Below are 18,650 nucleotides of genomic sequence, written 5' to 3'. Positions count from 1 at the left end.
GTATATACATATATAATCATATACCTTACTTTTATGTATATGTGTATTTAGTCAGGTTAATTTGTATATATATCTATATATATAATTTGTTAAGATTAATTGGTGTGTATGTGTGCATATATATATATGTATATATATATACACACACATATGTATGTATATGTATGGCGAAAGCTATGACTGCATATACACCAGTTGCTAAAGCCAGCTACATGACCAGGAATGATGGTATGGCATGAATGTGGAGGAAGGATGTATATATCCATCAATGTAAAATTACCTATATGAATAAAGAAATGCTATAAGTATGTTGATCAAAAGAAAAGAAAATCCTAGTAACTATGAGTTTAAAACCATGAAATTTTTAATTGTACATTACAGTGACTGAACAGTAATTCTAGAGAGGTGTCTCAACAGGGAAGTATTTTTTACACCCACCTATATTGAGAGAACCATTGCAATGGGGACAGCACAGCAAGAACGAAATAGATCCCCAAAACTTCAAGTCAGAAAGCTCCAAAACAGGGGCTCCTGGGTAGCTCAGTCAGTTGGACATCAGACTCTTGATTTTGGCTCAGATCATGATCTCAGGGTCGTGAGATTGAGCCCTGAATCAGGCTCCATGCTCAGCAGGGAGTCTGCCTGAAGATTCTCTCTCCCTCTCCCTCTGCCCCTCCCTGTACTCTCTCTTTCTCAAATAAATAAATAACTCTTTAGAAAGGGGGGGGGGACGCCTGGGTAGCGCATTTGGTTAAGCATCCAACTCTTGATTTCCACTCAAGTCATGATCTCAGGGTCATGAGATCGACCCCCACATTGGGCTCTGTGCTCAGCACAGAGTCAGGCTTGGAATTCTCTCTCTCCCTCTCCCTCTGTCCCTCCCCACCCCTCTCTCTCTCTTTCTCACTCTCTCTCAAATAAATAAAACTCTTTTTTAAAAAAATAAAAGTAAAGCATAATTAAAAAAGAAAGCTACAAAACTATTTTTTCTGTGTTTTGTGTATTTGCCTGCCAAAGAATTCCATTCTGCTTTTCTTTGCAGAGGTGTCCTCCAGATTCATAGAGAAGTTGGTCCTTAGGAGATGAATGGCAATCTCATGTATTTGCTTTTCTTGCTTTGATAGAAATAATTTTTTCTTTCACGTCTACCTATCTCACGATCCCGGTCTTCTCGAGCACAGGCAGTTTCCCTTCCCAATGTTAAATAGTCAACCACACGTTGGTCTTACAGCAGCCAACTCAGCAGCGGAGTGCTCCTGACATCTCCTTCACCATTGATGCAAACAAGCAGCAGAGGCAGCTGATCGCAGAGCTAGAAAACAAGAACAGGTAAGGCTTTTTAGACACGCTGGCTGTTTTGATCAGTGTGTGCTCACTGAAAGCTTGTAGTTAATGCTTTAAAATATCCAGGTATTTCAGCTGTGTGCCTCTTTAAAGGATGACATCTTTCGTCGGTGATGTGGGCTTCTGAGAAGCGGGTCTTTAGATTTTAGATTTTTGAAAGCTTCATGAGACTATATATATATATATATATACATATATATATATATATACAGTTCTGAGATCTCAGTGCAATCAATGCTTTCTCTCTAGACAGCCTCATTTCCCTTGTACAGACATGCTTGCTTTCGTTAAGGAGCTGGCTCATGCAGAGACAAATGGAAGGCTCTTCAGGGAGGGTCCTTATAAGGACCCCGGCCGAAAGAGGAATTTGGACTGACACCACGGGCCCCCAGTTGCTCAAGCCAAACACCTAGAGGCCCAGTCCATTGGCAGCCTTTTCTTTATTCAACGCAGACTGATTTGCAGCTGACCATCACAACATATCCCAAACTGCCCACTCCATTTCCCCCATTACCACCATCCCAACCCGGCACTGTATAAAACACAAGTCATATCAGGTTATTTTCTGTTCAAAACCTTCTGATGGGTTTCTGTCACACTTTGACTAAAACCCACCCCTCTTACCATGGTCTGCAAGGTCTGACCGGGACTAATTCCTGCCTACCTTTCCAGCCTCAGGAAACCCTGCTCATTACCCTCCTCCTTACTTCTTTCTTTATAGCCTCTGCACTCATTGCTCTGTCATCGTAGAGAGCTCTTCCTTACGGTCTCTGCATGGATGGGCCCTTCTCATTATTCTCTGCCTCTCTGCCCACGAGGCCTAGCTAATCTTGCCATGACCTCCTACACCAGGAACCGCTCTCTCACAGCTCCGTGTGTGTGCGTGTGTGTGTGTGTGTGTGAGAGAGAGAGAGAGAGAGAGACATCACTATCGGAAACAATAGCATCTGTGTTTGCTTCCTTGAGTATTGTCTGTCTTCCTTGACTGAAGTGGAAGTTCTTTGAGAACAGAGGCCATGCCACATGGCCCCTGGGTTTGAGAACCATGGTTAGAACGTTGTAGAAGCTCAGTAAATAGATACTGAGTGAGAAAATAATAAATAGTGGAATTAGATCTCAAACTCAATACTGAGTAAGTCCAACATGGGAGCAACTTGTATGTTCTATATTTCTTAGAAGAGCACCAAAACATCTTACCCCTGAATCCCATTCTTAGACACTGATATAACTTCTGAGATCAAATTGAATAGAGGACAAGGTTGGGATCATTGTTTCATGCCTATAGAGTTTGACCTGAGAATTTGGAGATAAATGGTCAAAGTATTTTTTTTTTTAAGTTCTATGGAGAGTGGCACCTGGGTGGCTCAGTTGGTTAAGCATCTGCCTTCAGCTCAGGTCATGATCCCAGGGTCCTGGCATCAAGTCCCTCAGCAGGGAGGCTGCTTCTCCCTCTCCTGCTCCCCCTGCTTCTGCTCTCTCTCTCTGTCAAATAAATAAATAAAATCTTAAAAAAAATAAAGTTCTGTGGACAAAAATTTAAAGGAAGATACAAACTTGGTTGGCACATTTCCATGTTCTTAGAACGAAAGATAGACTAAAGTGAAAACTCCCAAGCCCACAAATATCTTATCTTGGTTGTAGTGTTCACCTGCTCTCCCACCTCTCCAGAGCACTATTTTCCCTTCCAATCCTCTGCTTCCACTGAGCATGAGGAGAAATCAGAACTTCCCTTAAGGAAATACCCCAGGCAATAATATCTGCCTCCATGTGGGATTCTAGAATCAGCAAGAAGCACCATGAATGTCCTCATGGCCCGGGCTGTCCCGTGCTACCACTCTTACTGCTTGTTTCCAAGATGTTTCTGGATAACAATATCAGAGAGAGAAGTTCATCCGGTCCCTTAGTCCTTTCATGGCCCATAGAGTTCCCCACCCCATGCCTGAAGAGCATCTAGTCCATCCTGAACACATTTCTCTAAACCAGTGGCCTCATGCCCTCCAAAGAGCCCAGAACCACATCCCAGAAACTTATCCAGGTCCCACTGCTGCACCATGGGAATTCACCCCAGGGATCCCACGGTCTCCCAGGTGACAATTAACCCACTAATCAGATCTCTGAGCTTCAGGAGAGGATAGAGTTCCTCACTTCACTTTATGACTACCCTAGGTAGTGGACATTTCAGCAGTAATCTTAGAAGATAATGCTTCCTCATAGCACGTTTGGAGGAGCCAGTTGGGATTGGTATTAGGAGTAGCAGGACTATATTGTGATGTGGAAGTCACAGCCTGCATAGGCTAGACCTGTCAGAGCAAGTACCAAAGACGGAGGGAGTCGGATATATACAAGCTTTGGAGCCAAGCCGCCTGAGTTTAAATCACCTCTGCCATCTATTTGTTATTGAACTTGGGTGAGTCATTTAACTGGCCTGTGCTTTGATTTCCTTATTCATGAAACAGATAATAGCAATACCCACATATAAAATAATTTGTCTGAGGATTAAATAAAATAAGATGAAAGAAGAGAGCATTTTTCCTGGGTAGAGACTAAGTACTCAATGCTCTTTACATATCTTACCATTATTTTCCTTATCAGAGCTGCTTCTCTCTTTTTCTTCCTTAGGCTAAATGCTGCGTCATGGTTCTGTCCTTGGAACCAACAAGGAGAACTAGTGGGAGTCGTAGAATATCAGGATGGTAGCCCTGGAGGAGGTCTTTGAAATCCCAGCTTACTGATTTTCAGGCTGAGCTCTGTGGGACCCAGGGGCTCTGTCAAGGTGCCTGAAGAGCAGGGAGGAAGGGCTTGCAGCTCAGGGCCCACCCTTTCTTTCACCAGAGCAGCTCCCTTTTAACCATTTGATGTATTGAATTCCCATTGAAAATTTCTCTTAAAGAAAGGTTTCCACCATGGAACACCAAGGGGGACAGAAAAAGGTGGGAAACCACGAATTTTAGTTCAATCTTCTCACTGTACCTGCGAGAGGTGTAGTGACTGATAATTAGCTTCTTAACTCTGGTGTGTTTATGAAGCAGGCAGTTGTAAATCAGCCTTTCAGATGGAAAGCCATCCCCCTTGCTCACCAAGTTCACCTTCCATTCCTTGGTGCTTTGTTCTTATTGTCTGTCTCTTGTGCATTTTGCTGGATGGGAGACTGACCCCTCCCCCAAGAATACGTGACTTGTAACCTTGCTTAATGGCTTCTAACTCACTTAGGGATAATTTGCCTGGCACAGGTCACCTATCCTTTATGGCCGGCCTAATGTTCACCTCAGTGCGGGGGCAGCCGGGACTCCAACATTAATAATAGACCGACACATCTCACCCCAGACAGAGGTCACGCCAATAGCTCTCTTCTGTCACATACTCAATTACAGTGAATCCTTTTAAAAGCACTTTCCTTCAAAGGCTACCCTCATCGAGATCCATTGTTAAGGCCGAAAATGTTAAGAAAAAGAATTTTGCCTAACGGGGGCCTTCTCAGATAAATCCAGCGAGAGGAATCTCATTCCTGCTGAGAGAATGGGGTTATTTCGTTTTGTGAAATGAACACCATTTATCCTTATTTTCCCTCCAAGCACCTCTAACTTGGTAGCTGCAAGTACTTTTCATGGTGTCACACTGTGATCATCAATAATCGGAAGATACATTTTTTGCTCGGCAGCAGTGCACTTTTCAAAGTTGAACGCATTACCACGGCATTATATTAGTAGAGAGATCATTAGGTCCTGGGGAGCACTCTCAGCTTGAAGGCTCCAGCAACACGCGCAGCGTCTGGACGCACTTGCGCTGAGACCAGCCTTCCCTTCCCGATGAGTGCCCAGCTCCCCGCAGCCCGTAGCTCCTAAACACCGCTGGTGTGCATGCTCCTGCTCCTGAAGACGGCTTGACCCCGCCCAGATGTGAGTATCCGGGATCCCCTGGAAGGTGACTGACCCTAGTTTCTTACCTTCTTCCTCTCTCCCAAGAGAAATCTTACAGGAGATCCAGAGGCTGCGGCTAGAGCATGAACAAGCCTCTCAGCCCACCCCAGAGAAGGCGCAGCAAAACCCCACTCTGCTGGCCGAGCTCCGGCTCCTCAGGTAAGAGAGGGAGCCCCAGGCTTCTTGGGGCGCGCAAGTGACGGGGATCTTCAAAAAGTCCAACAGCGTCTAGCCAGAAAACAGTCCTTCAGCCACCCGAGTTGCTGACATACATATGTGTGCTTTTTCTTTTTTAATAGCACATCCCTAATTGCTGGTATTTGGGGGGTTTCAAGGAGATGCTGTTTATATTTCATTCTTTCATTTGACACAGAGAAGGGGAAACAGTGCTTTTTAGAAACAAAATCTCTCCCTGGAAAAAAAAAAGGGGGGGGCGAACTCAACTCTTTCTTGTTATTTGCACTGCCGACAACGTGTTTATGATACAAGTGACCAGCAAAACAAACACATGAACAGCTAAATAAACATCACAGGTTTGTACACTTAAAAATTCACCTATAAGCCATAAAAAGGAGTCTGATTTTCTCTGAATCTTGGTCTGTAATAGCTTTACATGCTTAAAAAACAGACTTCAGACCTTCTTGCTCTGCAAATGAATTAAAACAGCTGGTGTTGTCTAGTCTGGCACCAGAAAACACTGAGATGGAAAGGACCCTAGAAGGTCATCTGGTTCCACCCCTGAATTTCAGTGCACTTCTCAGCGTCAGAAAGGTGGAGAGCAGCCGAGGACCTCAGCGCCTCCCACTGTGCCCAGGTGCGAAAGGGTGGGTGCTGAGGGCTGCCTGCCAGGCCGGCTTAGCACCATGCCTTGACTAGGGCACATACTCAAACCTGTTTGTATAGCAAACAACACAAGCATAAATTCAAAGCCATTGCCTCATAGAAATGTCGTATTTCACGAGGCACCTGGAGTTAGCAAGTATGACATTCTTTCCATCTTCCAGTTTGGGTGTATGCAAAATTCTGAGGCATACTTTTTATAGGAAGTACAGATGCCTCTTCTCAGAAACCCTTGTCAGAATTAGTGCCGTTTACTTCTTCCATACAAAACAACTACATTAAGCAGGTTCTGTATGGCTGTGTGTGGATTTTACCACGGATGTTTCTGGGGGTTCCATCCCAGCCCTGCTCTTCAGACATGTTAACATCTGGGCACCGCAGGCTACAGGCTCTGCCTGCTTCCAGCGAGGCTCCACGCTCGCTCTTCCCAGGGTCGTGCCCCTGGCTAGATGGCAGGCCCACCCAAGGCTTGAGTTACAGAAGGGAGATCTATGGAAGCTACAACCTGGGGGAGCTGCTTGATGTGAAGAGATCATGTCATACTTTGAAATAACAAAATAATTTAATGGAAGAATCAGAAATTCTTCCTTTTCAAATGGTAGAATCTCTGGTCCTACCTTCAGGGAGATGTGTTAGGAATCCTTGTACATCCTACTACACCATCTCCCAGAAGGGATGAACATGGGAAGAAGGAAAAGTGATATTTCATATCATCATCCTCAAAGGCATATAAAAGTAAATGCCTGCTTGAAAGAATCTTTGCCTAATAGGATTATGTAGGCCCTCCGGGCTCACAAGTTGCAAGTCTAACGTAGAAAGAAGTATAACTGAATAAACCAACTTAGAAATAGAGTAATCATTCATCTACACATCAAGGTACCTTGTCTCTGTCTGGAATGTTCATTATACCTCTTCCGTTGATTGCCCCATTCTCTTTTGGAGGCATGATGACTAGGAATTTTTCATAAATGTTTTCATCAGATCCCCTCCTTAGCATTTGCTTTCAAAAGTCTTTGGTTCCATTTGGATGATGCAGTCTGAGAAGGCACCTTGATGTGCCTGGGTCACTGATGATAGTTTTCCAACTGATATTTCTTCCCTCCTTGACATTACTATCTTGAAATAGACTGATAATTCTAACCACCCTCCTGGCCCTGCCTTGTGGGCCTTCCCATAGACCCAGCCAAGCCCAAACCTATGCTAAGAAGTCTGGCTCTGTGAGAAACTTCAGTATTTTGGGGGCTCACTGTCAGCTGATGGCCCATACCTGAGGCCAGAGGCCTGAGACCTAAGACACCTAAATCCCAACAGATTTGTTTGCCTGCCTCCATATTCTACATGTTTCTTCTACCTGGATATTTCTCGAGATGCTGATAAACCACTTAGTCCATACTAAGCACTTTCACAATTTGGGGATTTCAGAGAAACCCTGACATCCCAGGTTAAGAGAGCTCCTTTGGGTATTCTAACTTTTATTCTTTAGACATTTTGGACTCCAAAACAATGGCCTCTTGCAGTTACTTTGGCCTTAGTTCACACTGAGGGGTGGCCATGTGAAGCTGCCATGGGAACTCTTTGATAGAGATCTTCTCCCTCCATTGCAGCCTGCCTGGGTCTCTTATTAAGAAACCAAAAGGAGAAATTTCTTTCAGCTGGGGAACAGGTGAGGGGACAAAGGAACAGAGCTCTGCTTTTCATGAACACATAGTTTATTTTTATCTTAAGAGCACTATGACCTTTCTAAATAATCACATGTCCATTTGCACATTAGCCACAAGAAAGCTGCAAGCCAGGTTTGCAACCCAGATCTGGCAACTAAATGGGATCAAATGATGGACATTTCTGTGTGCTAATCTGACACTTCCTATGCACTAAGCTCTATATACACTGTCCCAGGTAATTGCTGTAACAAAGCCGGGAGATGGACACTATTATTATACTCTTTGTATAGATATGGAAACTGAGATTCACAGAAGCTAAATAATTTGCCCAAGATCCCGCACAGTGAGTAACACAGGTGGATTCCATCTCCTCTTCTTGGGTCTTAATTATCTCCTGCTGGTCTGTTATTACTCAATTGATTCCTGGACTCTGATCCATCTACACTGCTTTCAGATTTATCTTTCCTCAATTTATTATTCATTTAGTTCATTCAGCAAATATTTCTAAAATGTAGTATGCCCAGAATTGAGTTGAGAAAGATACTGTCCTGGTCTTGCAGAATGTGTGGTCCAGTAGGAAAATGACATAAATCAAATAACTGCACAAATAAGAAGATAATTATAAACTGAGATAAGTGCTATAAGGAATCTTACTTTTAAATAGAGACATAATTGCCAAACCTGCCCTTCACTGCAGTCAGAAAAGAGTACCATGAAGAAGGTTTGTTTGAGTTGAAGTATGAAAGATGAATACATAGGAAATGGGGATTAAGGGTAGCAGAGGGGCTAGAACAGCTGATGAAGGGTCCCCTGGATGAGAGAGACCAATGTGCAATGACCAAATGGCAGGAGCGAATCTGGCACTTTTTTAGGAACTGAAAGATCAGTAGGCCTAGAATGCAGTGAATGAAGGGGTGTACGGTAAGAGATGGAGCTGAAGATGTAGGTAGGGGTAGACCATGATGCTGTGTGGCCTCACAGACCATCTTGAGGATATTGCTGTTAATCCTAGAATAGGGAGCCATGAAGGATGATAGTTACATATCGAGCCAATATAGTGAGTTAGATTGTAAAGTCAGACTCACATGAATCAGAGATCTTACTCCAGTATTGAGTTTTACTAATAACTTAAAGAATACAGGCAATCAAGAGGCACAGATGAAGCAGAGAAAAGTCTGGAATATTCCATATGGTCCCTGAGGTCTTTCCCTTCTACAGTTGGGTAGAGTTTTTGAGGGAAATTTTGCAAGTTTATCTAGCGAGCCTTCCTTAAACTTCCACCACCATTTGGAACTGGGCATCTTCTTTGGTATCACCATATACAGCAATTTGTTTGAATTTTTATTGTATGCTCGCCATCATTGTTTTGAACTTATTTATTTCTCCTCTCTCCTCCTCTTTCACCCAAGGATAAAAACCATATCCTACTCATTATTTTATTTACAGTGTCTTAAAACAAAAGTGCTGAATGGATGTTTGTGGGATGAATGGATAAGCTGCAAAACTTGAAGGGATAGCTATAGAAGTGTGTTTGCAAAGACAATACTATCTTGTAAGATGAAGAAAATATTTATTAAAACTGTGAAGCGGGCACCTGGGTGGCTCAGTCGTTAACCGTCTGCCTTTGGCTCAGGTCATGATCCCAGGGTCCTGGGATCGAGTCCCACATCAGGCTCCCTGCTCGGCGGGAAGCCTGCTTCTCCCTCTTCCACTCCCCCTGCTTGTGTTCCTGCTCTCGCTATCTCTCTCTCTCTCTCTCTGTCAAATAAATAAATTAAAAAAAAAAAACTGTGAAGCAACTAACTTCACACTACAAATCTCACAGGGGAAAAAAAGTATAATTTCCATGTCTATACCTTGCCCAAAAAATAAGCATTTTATTTTATACCCCCAAAATTACATTATTTTCAATGTATATAAAATTATTCTTGAAGAAAACTTGCTAATATAAGGTGACTTTTTTTGTTGTATTAATTAAAAATGAAAGTGTAATCGCTGCTGCAAGTCTGTGGTTTCCAGAGTTGAATTTAATAGACAAGTTTAATTTTTTAATTATTTTTGGGAAACAAAAAGTTGAGTACTTTTTGTTTTACCACAAAGTGATATATTTTTAAAACTACCATTGTCTCTTTTCACCGTGGTTTCATGAATGACAGTATATTTTTTAACTTTTTACTTTGAAACAATGTTAAGCCTACAAAAGAGTTGTAAGAATATCACAATGAATGGGGCTCAGTTGTTTAAGCAACTGCCTTCAGCTCAGGTCATGATCCTGGAGTCCCAGGATCGAGTCCCACATCGGGCTCCCCGCTGAGCGGGGAGTCTGCTTCTCCCTCTGACTCTCCCCCTCTCATGCTCTCTCTCTATCACTATCTCACTCAATAAATAAAATCTTTAAAAAAAAAAAAAAAGAATATCACAATGAATGTCCTTCTATACTTCACCTAGAGATTGCAAACATTTTACCACATCCTTCTTTATCTCCCTCTATATGTTAATATATAACAATTACATACACATTTTTGATGAGTCATTTGAGAGTAAGTTGCAGACATCATAACCCTTTACCCCTAAGTACTCCTGTGTATGTTTCCTAGGTAAAAATGTATTCTCTTATATAACCATGGCACCATCATCATATTCAGGCAAGTTAATATTGATGTTTATTATTATCTAATAGACAATCTATATTAAAATTTTGCCTGTTGTCCCAACTTTGTCCTAAGAGAAAGCAGGGTTGGTTTTTCTTTTTTTAAGATTTTATTTATTTAGTTGAGAGAGAGCACGAGTGGGAGGGGCAGAAGAGGAGGGAGAGAGAGAATCTCAAGCAGACTCCCCCCTGAGCACAGAGCCCAATGTGGGGCTCGATCCCAGGACACTGAAACCAAGAGTCAGACCCTTAGCCAACTGCGCCATCCAGATACCCCAAGTGAAAGTAGGTTTTAACACACATGCAAAATTAGAAATAATCCAGCAGAATCTCAGAATAAAAGGCATTCCTTTAGAGATATAATACATTAAGCTCTATGAAAATAAAATCACTACTTAGTCCTTGTTTTCTTGTTCCTACTTGGAACCATAGAAGCTACACCACAAATTTGTTAATCAGACCCACATTCGGTAGCCGCTTAGAGAGGAGATTAAATAAACACTTATAGAGAAGATTAAATAAAGACATTATTAAGTGAATTTTTTAAAAAAATTGAATTCAATCAAATGCATGAAAGAGTAGATGTCAGGGGCACCTGGGTGGCTCAGTCGGTTAAGTGTCTGCCTTCTGCTCAGGGGCACCTGGGTGGCTCAGTCGGTTAAGTGTCTGCCTTCTGCTCAGGTCATGTTCTCAGGGTCCTGGGATAGAGCCCCACATCAGGCTCTCTGCTCAGCGGGGAGTCTGCTTCTCCTTCTCCCTCTGTGCTCTCTCTCTCTCTTGCTCTCTCTCAGATAAGTAAATAAATAAAATCTTTAAAAAAAGAAAGATTTGTTTTGAAAGATTACTACTATAAGAAAAAAGTACAGGGGCACCTGGATGGCTCAGTTGGTTAAGCGTCTCCCTTCGGCTCAGGTCATGATCCTAGGGTCCTGGGATCAAGTCCCGCATCGGGCTCCCTGCTCACGAAGAGCCTGCTTCTGCCTCTTCCTCTGCCTGCCGCTCTGCCTACGTGTGCTCTCTCTCTATCTCTCTGTCAAATAAATAAATAAAATCTTTAAAAAAAAAAAGAAAGAAGTACAAATAAGTGTTTTGTAATGTTGATTAATTCTGAATTAATACCAGTTAACTTTCTCTCATAGTTTTTAGATGCCTTTCTTAGTATTTCTTATCTACAAAATTGGAATTTTACTGCAACCCTCTTCACAAAGTGCTCCTCTGACCAAAAATCCAAAAATTACAGAGCAATATCTGGAAGAGAACTGGAAATACATCAGAAACATTCTCTATCCTTCTACCAAGCCCTATCGTGGGTATATTTGGAACATGATGTGCAGACAAGGTCAAAGATAAAACAGCTAGTGGATTTGTCATTGAAGAATATTTTTGAATGGAGCAAGGCTTTCAAAATTAGAATGTTGCAGCCCTGGAAGACAAAGGCTAAAATAAGATACCATTAAAGTCTATAAAATCATGGTGTTCCTTGTCCTTTGGGACTCAGAAAAGAGGACATTGTAAAGAAAATCAAAGGAAGGAATGCTCTGAGAGTAAGTCTTAAGTGGCAATAAAAGCCAAAAATACAAATATATCCAAAAAGAGTTGAGACATGTTTATAAATTTTAAATTCATAAATCATTAGAGAAAGACTGTATCAAAGAAAATTAGAAATGTTTCATTAATATCCATAACCTGTCCTCCCACAAAGTATCTTTCAGTTGGATGAGTCATTGACCTGTGTGAGCATGACATTTTTACATTGTCAGTTTTTCATTTCAGAGTCTCTGCTCCACTTGATATTGCTATGCCATTGAGACTGGGCATATCCATTCGTACATTAGCCCATGGCTAAAGCATCCACACATTTTTAAAATATAAGTTCCACTATCTCAAACTCAGGCAAAAGCCTTTGGGACAAGGGAAAAACTTGTATGTATTATTCACTAATGATCATGAAATAACAGATTTGAAATTGACTTGAAAAATATACATAGACGTCAGAAATGTGAACCATTAATATTCTTCCCCATACTGTTCCATTTGTTTTCTCTCTTTCAAAGGTATATTTAGTACCTCTTAGTGTCGATATAAACGATAGAGTAGAGATTGTCCTTTGTGGTTTCCATTCTTGCTGACAGTTTAGTAGAAGTTCTGCAAAACAAACAAAATTAAACAAACAAATCTTAGAGGTTATTTTCAGTTAGAGCAATTGTGTAGGACTCCTTTATTCTGACTTTGCTTTATATAAAGTCAAACCCAAAGCAGAAAACTTAAATTGACCATAAAAATTCTGTAGTATGAATATTTCACCTCTGAAAGGCACCGCATTGCATATGAAGAATGGAAGAAATGAAAAATAAACTCTTAAAATCCAATTTCCAAATACTAAGGTATTGGTATTTCCTTTGAGATTTACAGAAGGGTCCTTGGGTTTGGAGGATCTATGGGATTGACCCTTTTCAGTGACAGTTGGGCTTTTGTTTGTTGTCTCAGGGAGCTCAGTGGCAGAGCACAGGGCCCCAGAACATAGTAGGCATTCAGAAAAGAGCTCATTAAATGGTTAATTCAAGGTAGAAGTGGGGGAGGGGAGGGAATATCCAATAGGATTCCAATTCTATTTTAGTACGACTTGTAACAAACAAAATGTACACCTCATGTTCATTCATTTGACAACATCTCCATGCCTGGAAACCATGTCAGAGATCCAGAGATGCCCTTTTCCTGGTGGTCCACTCCTGCCACAAGACTGAGAAATGTGATCAGCTCAGTGGGTTGAAAGCTGTTCTGATGACAACTGCTTCTTTCTTAGACAGCGCAAGGATGAGCTGGAACAGAGAATGTCTGCTCTCCAGGAGAGCCGGAGAGAGCTAATGGTCCAGTTAGAAGGCCTCATGAAGCTACTAAAGGTAAGATTCGAATAAATATTTCCTAGACCTCTGACTGTGGCATTTGTAAAAAATCTTTCACACATAATGTGCAATGGTTTTTCCAATGACTATATGTGATTAACCCCAGAATATGGCTTCAGTCTCAGATACAGGATCTTTTCTTAGATACAGCAAATGATAGCAGTCAATGACAAGGCTCATTCTTCTCCATTTCCTGGAACCAGACCACTGAGGGCCTTCAAAGGACAACTTCTTGGCTTATTTCCAGTTCCTATGTCCTTGAAAATAATAAAACTGGATTTATTTAGGAATACTTTACATCTAATAGCTTCAGTAATTCTGAATAAAGTGAACAGAAGCTAATGTCTAATTCAGAAAACAAAGATATAGCCATGAAATTTTGGGGGTGACTATAGTTTTATTAAGAGGAATAACTTAATTTCAGTGAAGTATTTCATCTCATCTCTGTGGCTTTAGCAGCAAGTCACATAACTTCAATGAGTCTCAAATGCAAACTGTAAATAGGAATTTGCTCTCTTCAGGTAGAGGGTTTAATAAGATGACCTAGGGAAGTGCTCAGCAGAGTGCTGTGATGTCATTCTCACTGGGAATTAGCATTCTTCCTTTCATAAATCCCTATTCCCTTCTTTGGTATGTACTAAGTCACATTCCACATCACAAGGAGACTAATTATGGCCCCTTGGCCACAGTCGGCTCAGTAGAGGAGTCAGTTCTATGTGGTTATCCTGCCTGATGTAGACAAGCAGAAACCACTGTGGATTGGAACTGGGACTTGCCAAAGGCAGGAACTGAAACCTCTGATGGAGTGAGGAAGGCCAGGTCCCTGGGGCAGCTCACCTGTGAGACAGACGTCCATACTTCCAGTCCCTGGGTCTCCCACATCCCTGATACACCATCATTTATTGTTTGTCCCTTCTTTTTCTTTCTTTCCTTTTCTTTTTTCTCTTTTCTTTCTCTTTTCCTTCTTCCTTTCTTCCTTTCTTTTATTTATTTAACAAATACTTGTTGAAACCTGTGTCCTGGCACGGATATAAGTGTGACACTTCTTTCTTTTGTTTTCTCTGCTCTTTTTTTTTTTTTTCCTTAGTCAACTTTTCCTGCCATCAGTGTTGGGAATGCTTTATCTTCTCTAAACGAAATCTCCTTTTCAGACATGTAAGGCAAAGAACTCAGTTTTTGTGGTACTGTACATATGAAGACAGGACTAGATAACTAATAACCTCTTACTGTTTCTGCCCTATTATCTCATTTGATGATCCAGAAAAGCTCTTTCTGCTTTCCTTTTCAAATATACCAAATGAAGAGGGCCAATCTCATCTTTCCCTTCACTGAATGACAGGAAACCTTGAAAACAGCCCCCCACTTATATTCCCATAGCTTCTGTCACCATAGCAATGTGATAGGGGTCCATTTACCACCAGCCATCTTGGCATCCACCTAGCTAGCCTACCCGAGCACAGTCTATCAGATCAGGATGTACAAACACCAGGAGAGAGGGATAGACCACAGTGAAAGATGGATGGACATAGGGAGGAAAGAGATGGTCTGTCTCAAATACCTAAATAGACGTGGAACTAAAAGTCACCAAGGTAGGAGAGGCTCCCATCAGCCATGTTGATGTTTCCCCCACCTTGCGTTCCCTCACACTGTGTACATGCTCTTGCTGGAATCCTGGGTAATCTAACTATTATTGATTCAATCTTTCTGTAGGAAGAAGAACTGAAGCAGGGAGTAAGTTATGTTCCCTACTGCAGGTCTTAACTAACTGTGGAGGGGCCTGCCATCCTGCTGTTTTTCTCATTGCTTTTGCCTCTAATGTATGTTCATGCTTCAGTTTGGAAAGAGAAAAAAAAAATCATACTAATTTGCTTCCTTTTCAATGTAGTGCTTGAATGGACACATATAAAATTTAGCGTTTTTTATAACTATTACTACTGTCGGCATCAAAACAAGAGCTATTACATCTTTTAGAAGAGGGAAAAAAATTGTAATTCGTTGGGACCTTCCTAGATCTCCAGCAGTCTATGTTTCAAACCCGTCTCATGCTTTTCTGGGTTGTTGATCAGACTCTTCTCTTAGTAGAGAGACACCCACCACCGCCACTAAAGTTACACTAGGAGAAACCCGCAGCACTCAAGCTACCCTCTACATCCTCTCAAGCTGTTGACCATTTAGTTCAGTTTCCATTTTAATGGAAAGGTGTGGGACCTCTTTGTATAAAAGTCAGCTAATTGCATCTCTTTTCATTGCATAATTATTAAGCCCTGTCCTCCCCATCTCCAAAATGTATTCAATCTAAGAGAAACACTGTACTCAGCAAGTGTTCACTTCCTGAGACTGTTTAGTTCTTGCAAGCAGAATTCCTACCATTGGTTCAAAATAATCTCAAAAGAACAGGTAACTTTCAGCCTTGCTCTTATCACCAAGAACCTTCCTGCTCTGGGAGTTCACAAGGCCCTTACGTATGTCTTCTCTGGAAACAGGAGCACTGTGACTCTCTAACCGTAGTCTAAACTGGAACCCTATGCCTGACCCTGTGGTCAGGTCCAGATCCAGCAGAGGAAGTAGCATACTCAAAAAATAACAATAACAAAATAGAAGCAAAATAACAGCAGCTTTAATGTCAAGTGCATGTACCAAGCTGTGTATGACAGTATATCCCACTTGCTAGTGTTATCAGCAAGTTTCATATTATTTCCTGGGATCGATTAGAACCACAGCCTGTCCGATTTCAACGTATCTTTTATTCTTCTGTATTCTCTTTCCTATTATTCATTGTGTGTGTTTGTGTGTAACAAAGAATGTTTGCAAAATGCTGGACACATTTTTACCTTTCATTCCCACAGTCTGTAAAAAAGGAAAGTGTGAAACTAATCTGTAATGTCAGACAATAAAGACAATGTATGACACTATTTTGTATTTTGTGAAAAAAATTACTTGAGTAGAGTCAAATCTGAAGGAGAGCTAGTCCCCCGTGGGCCAAGGACGGACTGTAAACTTGTTGCCTGTAAAGCCCCACACGGGGCATTGCTCTTGGACTTCCACCACACTTAGATCATGCTAGAGAAAAATGCCTTGCTGGGCTAGCAGCTTCTCTTTACAACAGCCTCTTTTCTTTCCTGTCTCTGACTTAGCATGTGCACAGAAAAGGGGAAAAAAGGCTCACCTATAACCTTCTTCCACTTAGTGGAGAGAGAGGGCAACCATCCTCTAGTCAGTCAGCCTCGCTTGAGCCAGAGGACCCCTTTCCCGCCTCTTCCCAGGCCACCCGTTCTGGAAAGGCTCAGTGGACCAGTGGGTTCACAAATCCATGGCTGCCCAGAGCCAAAGCGCGGCTGCAGGCCTAGAGCAGTATACTGCCTCCTTGCCTTCCAGCTCTTCCCACGGAGCCCTCCACGGCTCCATGTCTCGGAGGCAGCCCGCAGCTGGGTCCTGCTGCAGAGGCTCTAAAGGGCCCTCATTGGCAACACCCAGATGGCCCCAATGCACTGTCTGGGTGGGGAGACCGTTGACTCGTCTTTACTCATTTGCTTTGCTTGTATACTCAAGCCTCTTCTCGAAAAGGACCCGAGGTAGCTTACAACAGACATCAACAATGGCCTCATAAAATAAATCCAGAAAAATCAGAAACAAAAGAAAAGAAAATGCCAGTATGCTCATCGTAAGGGACAAGGGTGTGCCTCTGAGCTGTTTGGCGAGGAGACAAAAAAAAAAAAAAAGGAAAACATAATTGGTGGTTTTATCAGAACCAAAATGCCAGTTCTCAGGGGACCAAAATTTCTGTTGGCATGAAATATAAGAAGGAAGTCTTCCCTCGGAGCTTTAGAGGAGGAGTGCTAAGTAATAAAATGGATAAATGCAGCCGCAGATGTCAAGTGGCTGATTATTATACTGACCTTCAGTCAAAATTAAAGACAGAACCCTGTCTGGCCCGATCTGGAGCAGGCTGTTCTACAAGGAAATGAACTTCTGCCATCCAAATATATAGACTTCCTTTGGTATAACATGATCTAAGGAGAGAATTTAGAGGTTTTAGTCTGGCGTCTGCTTCTAAATTCTGTTTTTATTTATGAGCCTTACCCCTTTGGGGACATTCTCTTTGTAAAATCAGATTTCAGACACTGCGCACAACAAATTGTGCTTGATTTAATAACCTCTACTTGCTTTATCATAAGTCTGTGTGGTTCGATGTATTTTACTATACTGGTATATATAATTCCTACTTACACTGTTTCTTGTTAGAGGTAACGCATGAATTTATTCCCCTTGAGGAGAGAACATGAATTAAAAAAAAAAAATAGTGCCTGTAATATAATATGATGATTATGGTATCATAAGCAATAAATTTTTTTTTTACAAAACTTGAATCAAAATTATCCTACCCTCTTTCTTCTTTGTGTATTTTAAGATTTATTGAAGGAATCATAAAAAGAACACTCATAAAAAGTTTAACAATGAAGGCAGCTGGGGTGTAATTGCAGTTGACAATATGTTTCAGAGTTTCTGGTAGACTTCCAGTGCCAAATATCACGTCGCAATCTAAAACCAGATATCCCGGCTTTGAGTTCAGAATGTAAGGTCTCAATAAAAATTTTTGTAGAGAGACCGCTGGCGTTAGACCTGATTGTAGGGGATCCCCGCTCTTCACTCACACCTATAAGATCTTGAGTAAGTCAATCAGCTTCCCGGGAATTTATTTCAAACACACTGATAATACATGGCTCACGGGATTGTTGCATAGATTTTCAAAGATAATGGATGTGAAAGCACTTTGTAAAATACTATATGCATGTCAGAGACTGGTATAAAACTGCATATAGATGTATACACATGCGTCCAACAATATGTAAACTTTTCTAACTGGACCCATATTTTACACACACGCATGTACACACACAAACACACACACACACACATCCACTTCTCCTCCTTCCAGTTAACTAAGTGTCTCAGTCAGAGGAGGAAAGTGAAACATTTTAAATCCTACCTCCTGCCCCCATTCTCTTCTCTCTTTACAACTGGAGGCCCCATGAACTCGGGAAATCCTGGTCGCTCAGGTTCCCACTTCTCCCAAACACATTATAGAACATGAACAGGCCAGAAATGACAAGTTCTACCAGCATCAGTTCACCTTCCTTTCTTTCCCTTGCCCATCCTCTCTGGTGAGTGTCCTGTGGAGAGTGATGACGCAATCACAAGTGGGATAGGGGAGTGGGGGGGGAATTCACCTCATAAATAACCAACTGTGATATTAGGACTGACATCTAATGTTCAAAACATATCCTCTCAGACTCTCTCACTCTCTCACACAATCTTTTTTAAAATTAGGGATTAG

The 18,650-nt window shown here is 41.7% G+C and overlaps 1 protein-coding gene across 18 annotated transcripts in view; it reads left to right on the top strand.

Moving 5' to 3' along the window:
* The window catches only part of DTNA (dystrobrevin alpha), a 342,111-nt gene that overhangs the window by 302,694 nt on the left and 20,767 nt on the right, over nt 1-18,650 (top strand). For 16 of the 18 annotated variants that reach the window (XM_034996291.1, XM_034996293.1, XM_034996292.1 and 13 more), the window contains 3 exons: nt 1,232-1,329; nt 5,307-5,420; nt 13,216-13,312. In XM_034996291.1, coding sequence (XP_034852182.1) covers nt 1,232-1,329; nt 5,307-5,420; nt 13,216-13,312 — 309 coding nt within the window. Of the gene's footprint in view, nt 1-1,231; nt 1,330-5,306; nt 5,421-13,215; nt 13,313-15,025; nt 16,228-18,650 lie in introns of those variants that run through there. The other 2 variants (XM_034996308.1, XM_034996306.1) reach the window with 1 other exon arrangement.

This window comes from Mirounga leonina, unplaced genomic scaffold (genome assembly GCF_011800145.1).
Source record: "Mirounga leonina isolate KUSES-001 unplaced genomic scaffold, KU_Mleo_1.0 Mir_93, whole genome shotgun sequence".
Classification (NCBI taxonomy): Eukaryota; Metazoa; Chordata; class Mammalia; order Carnivora; family Phocidae; genus Mirounga; species Mirounga leonina.
Note: the sequence above shows the minus strand (reverse complement) of the source record. Positions and strands in the feature narration are given on the sequence as shown.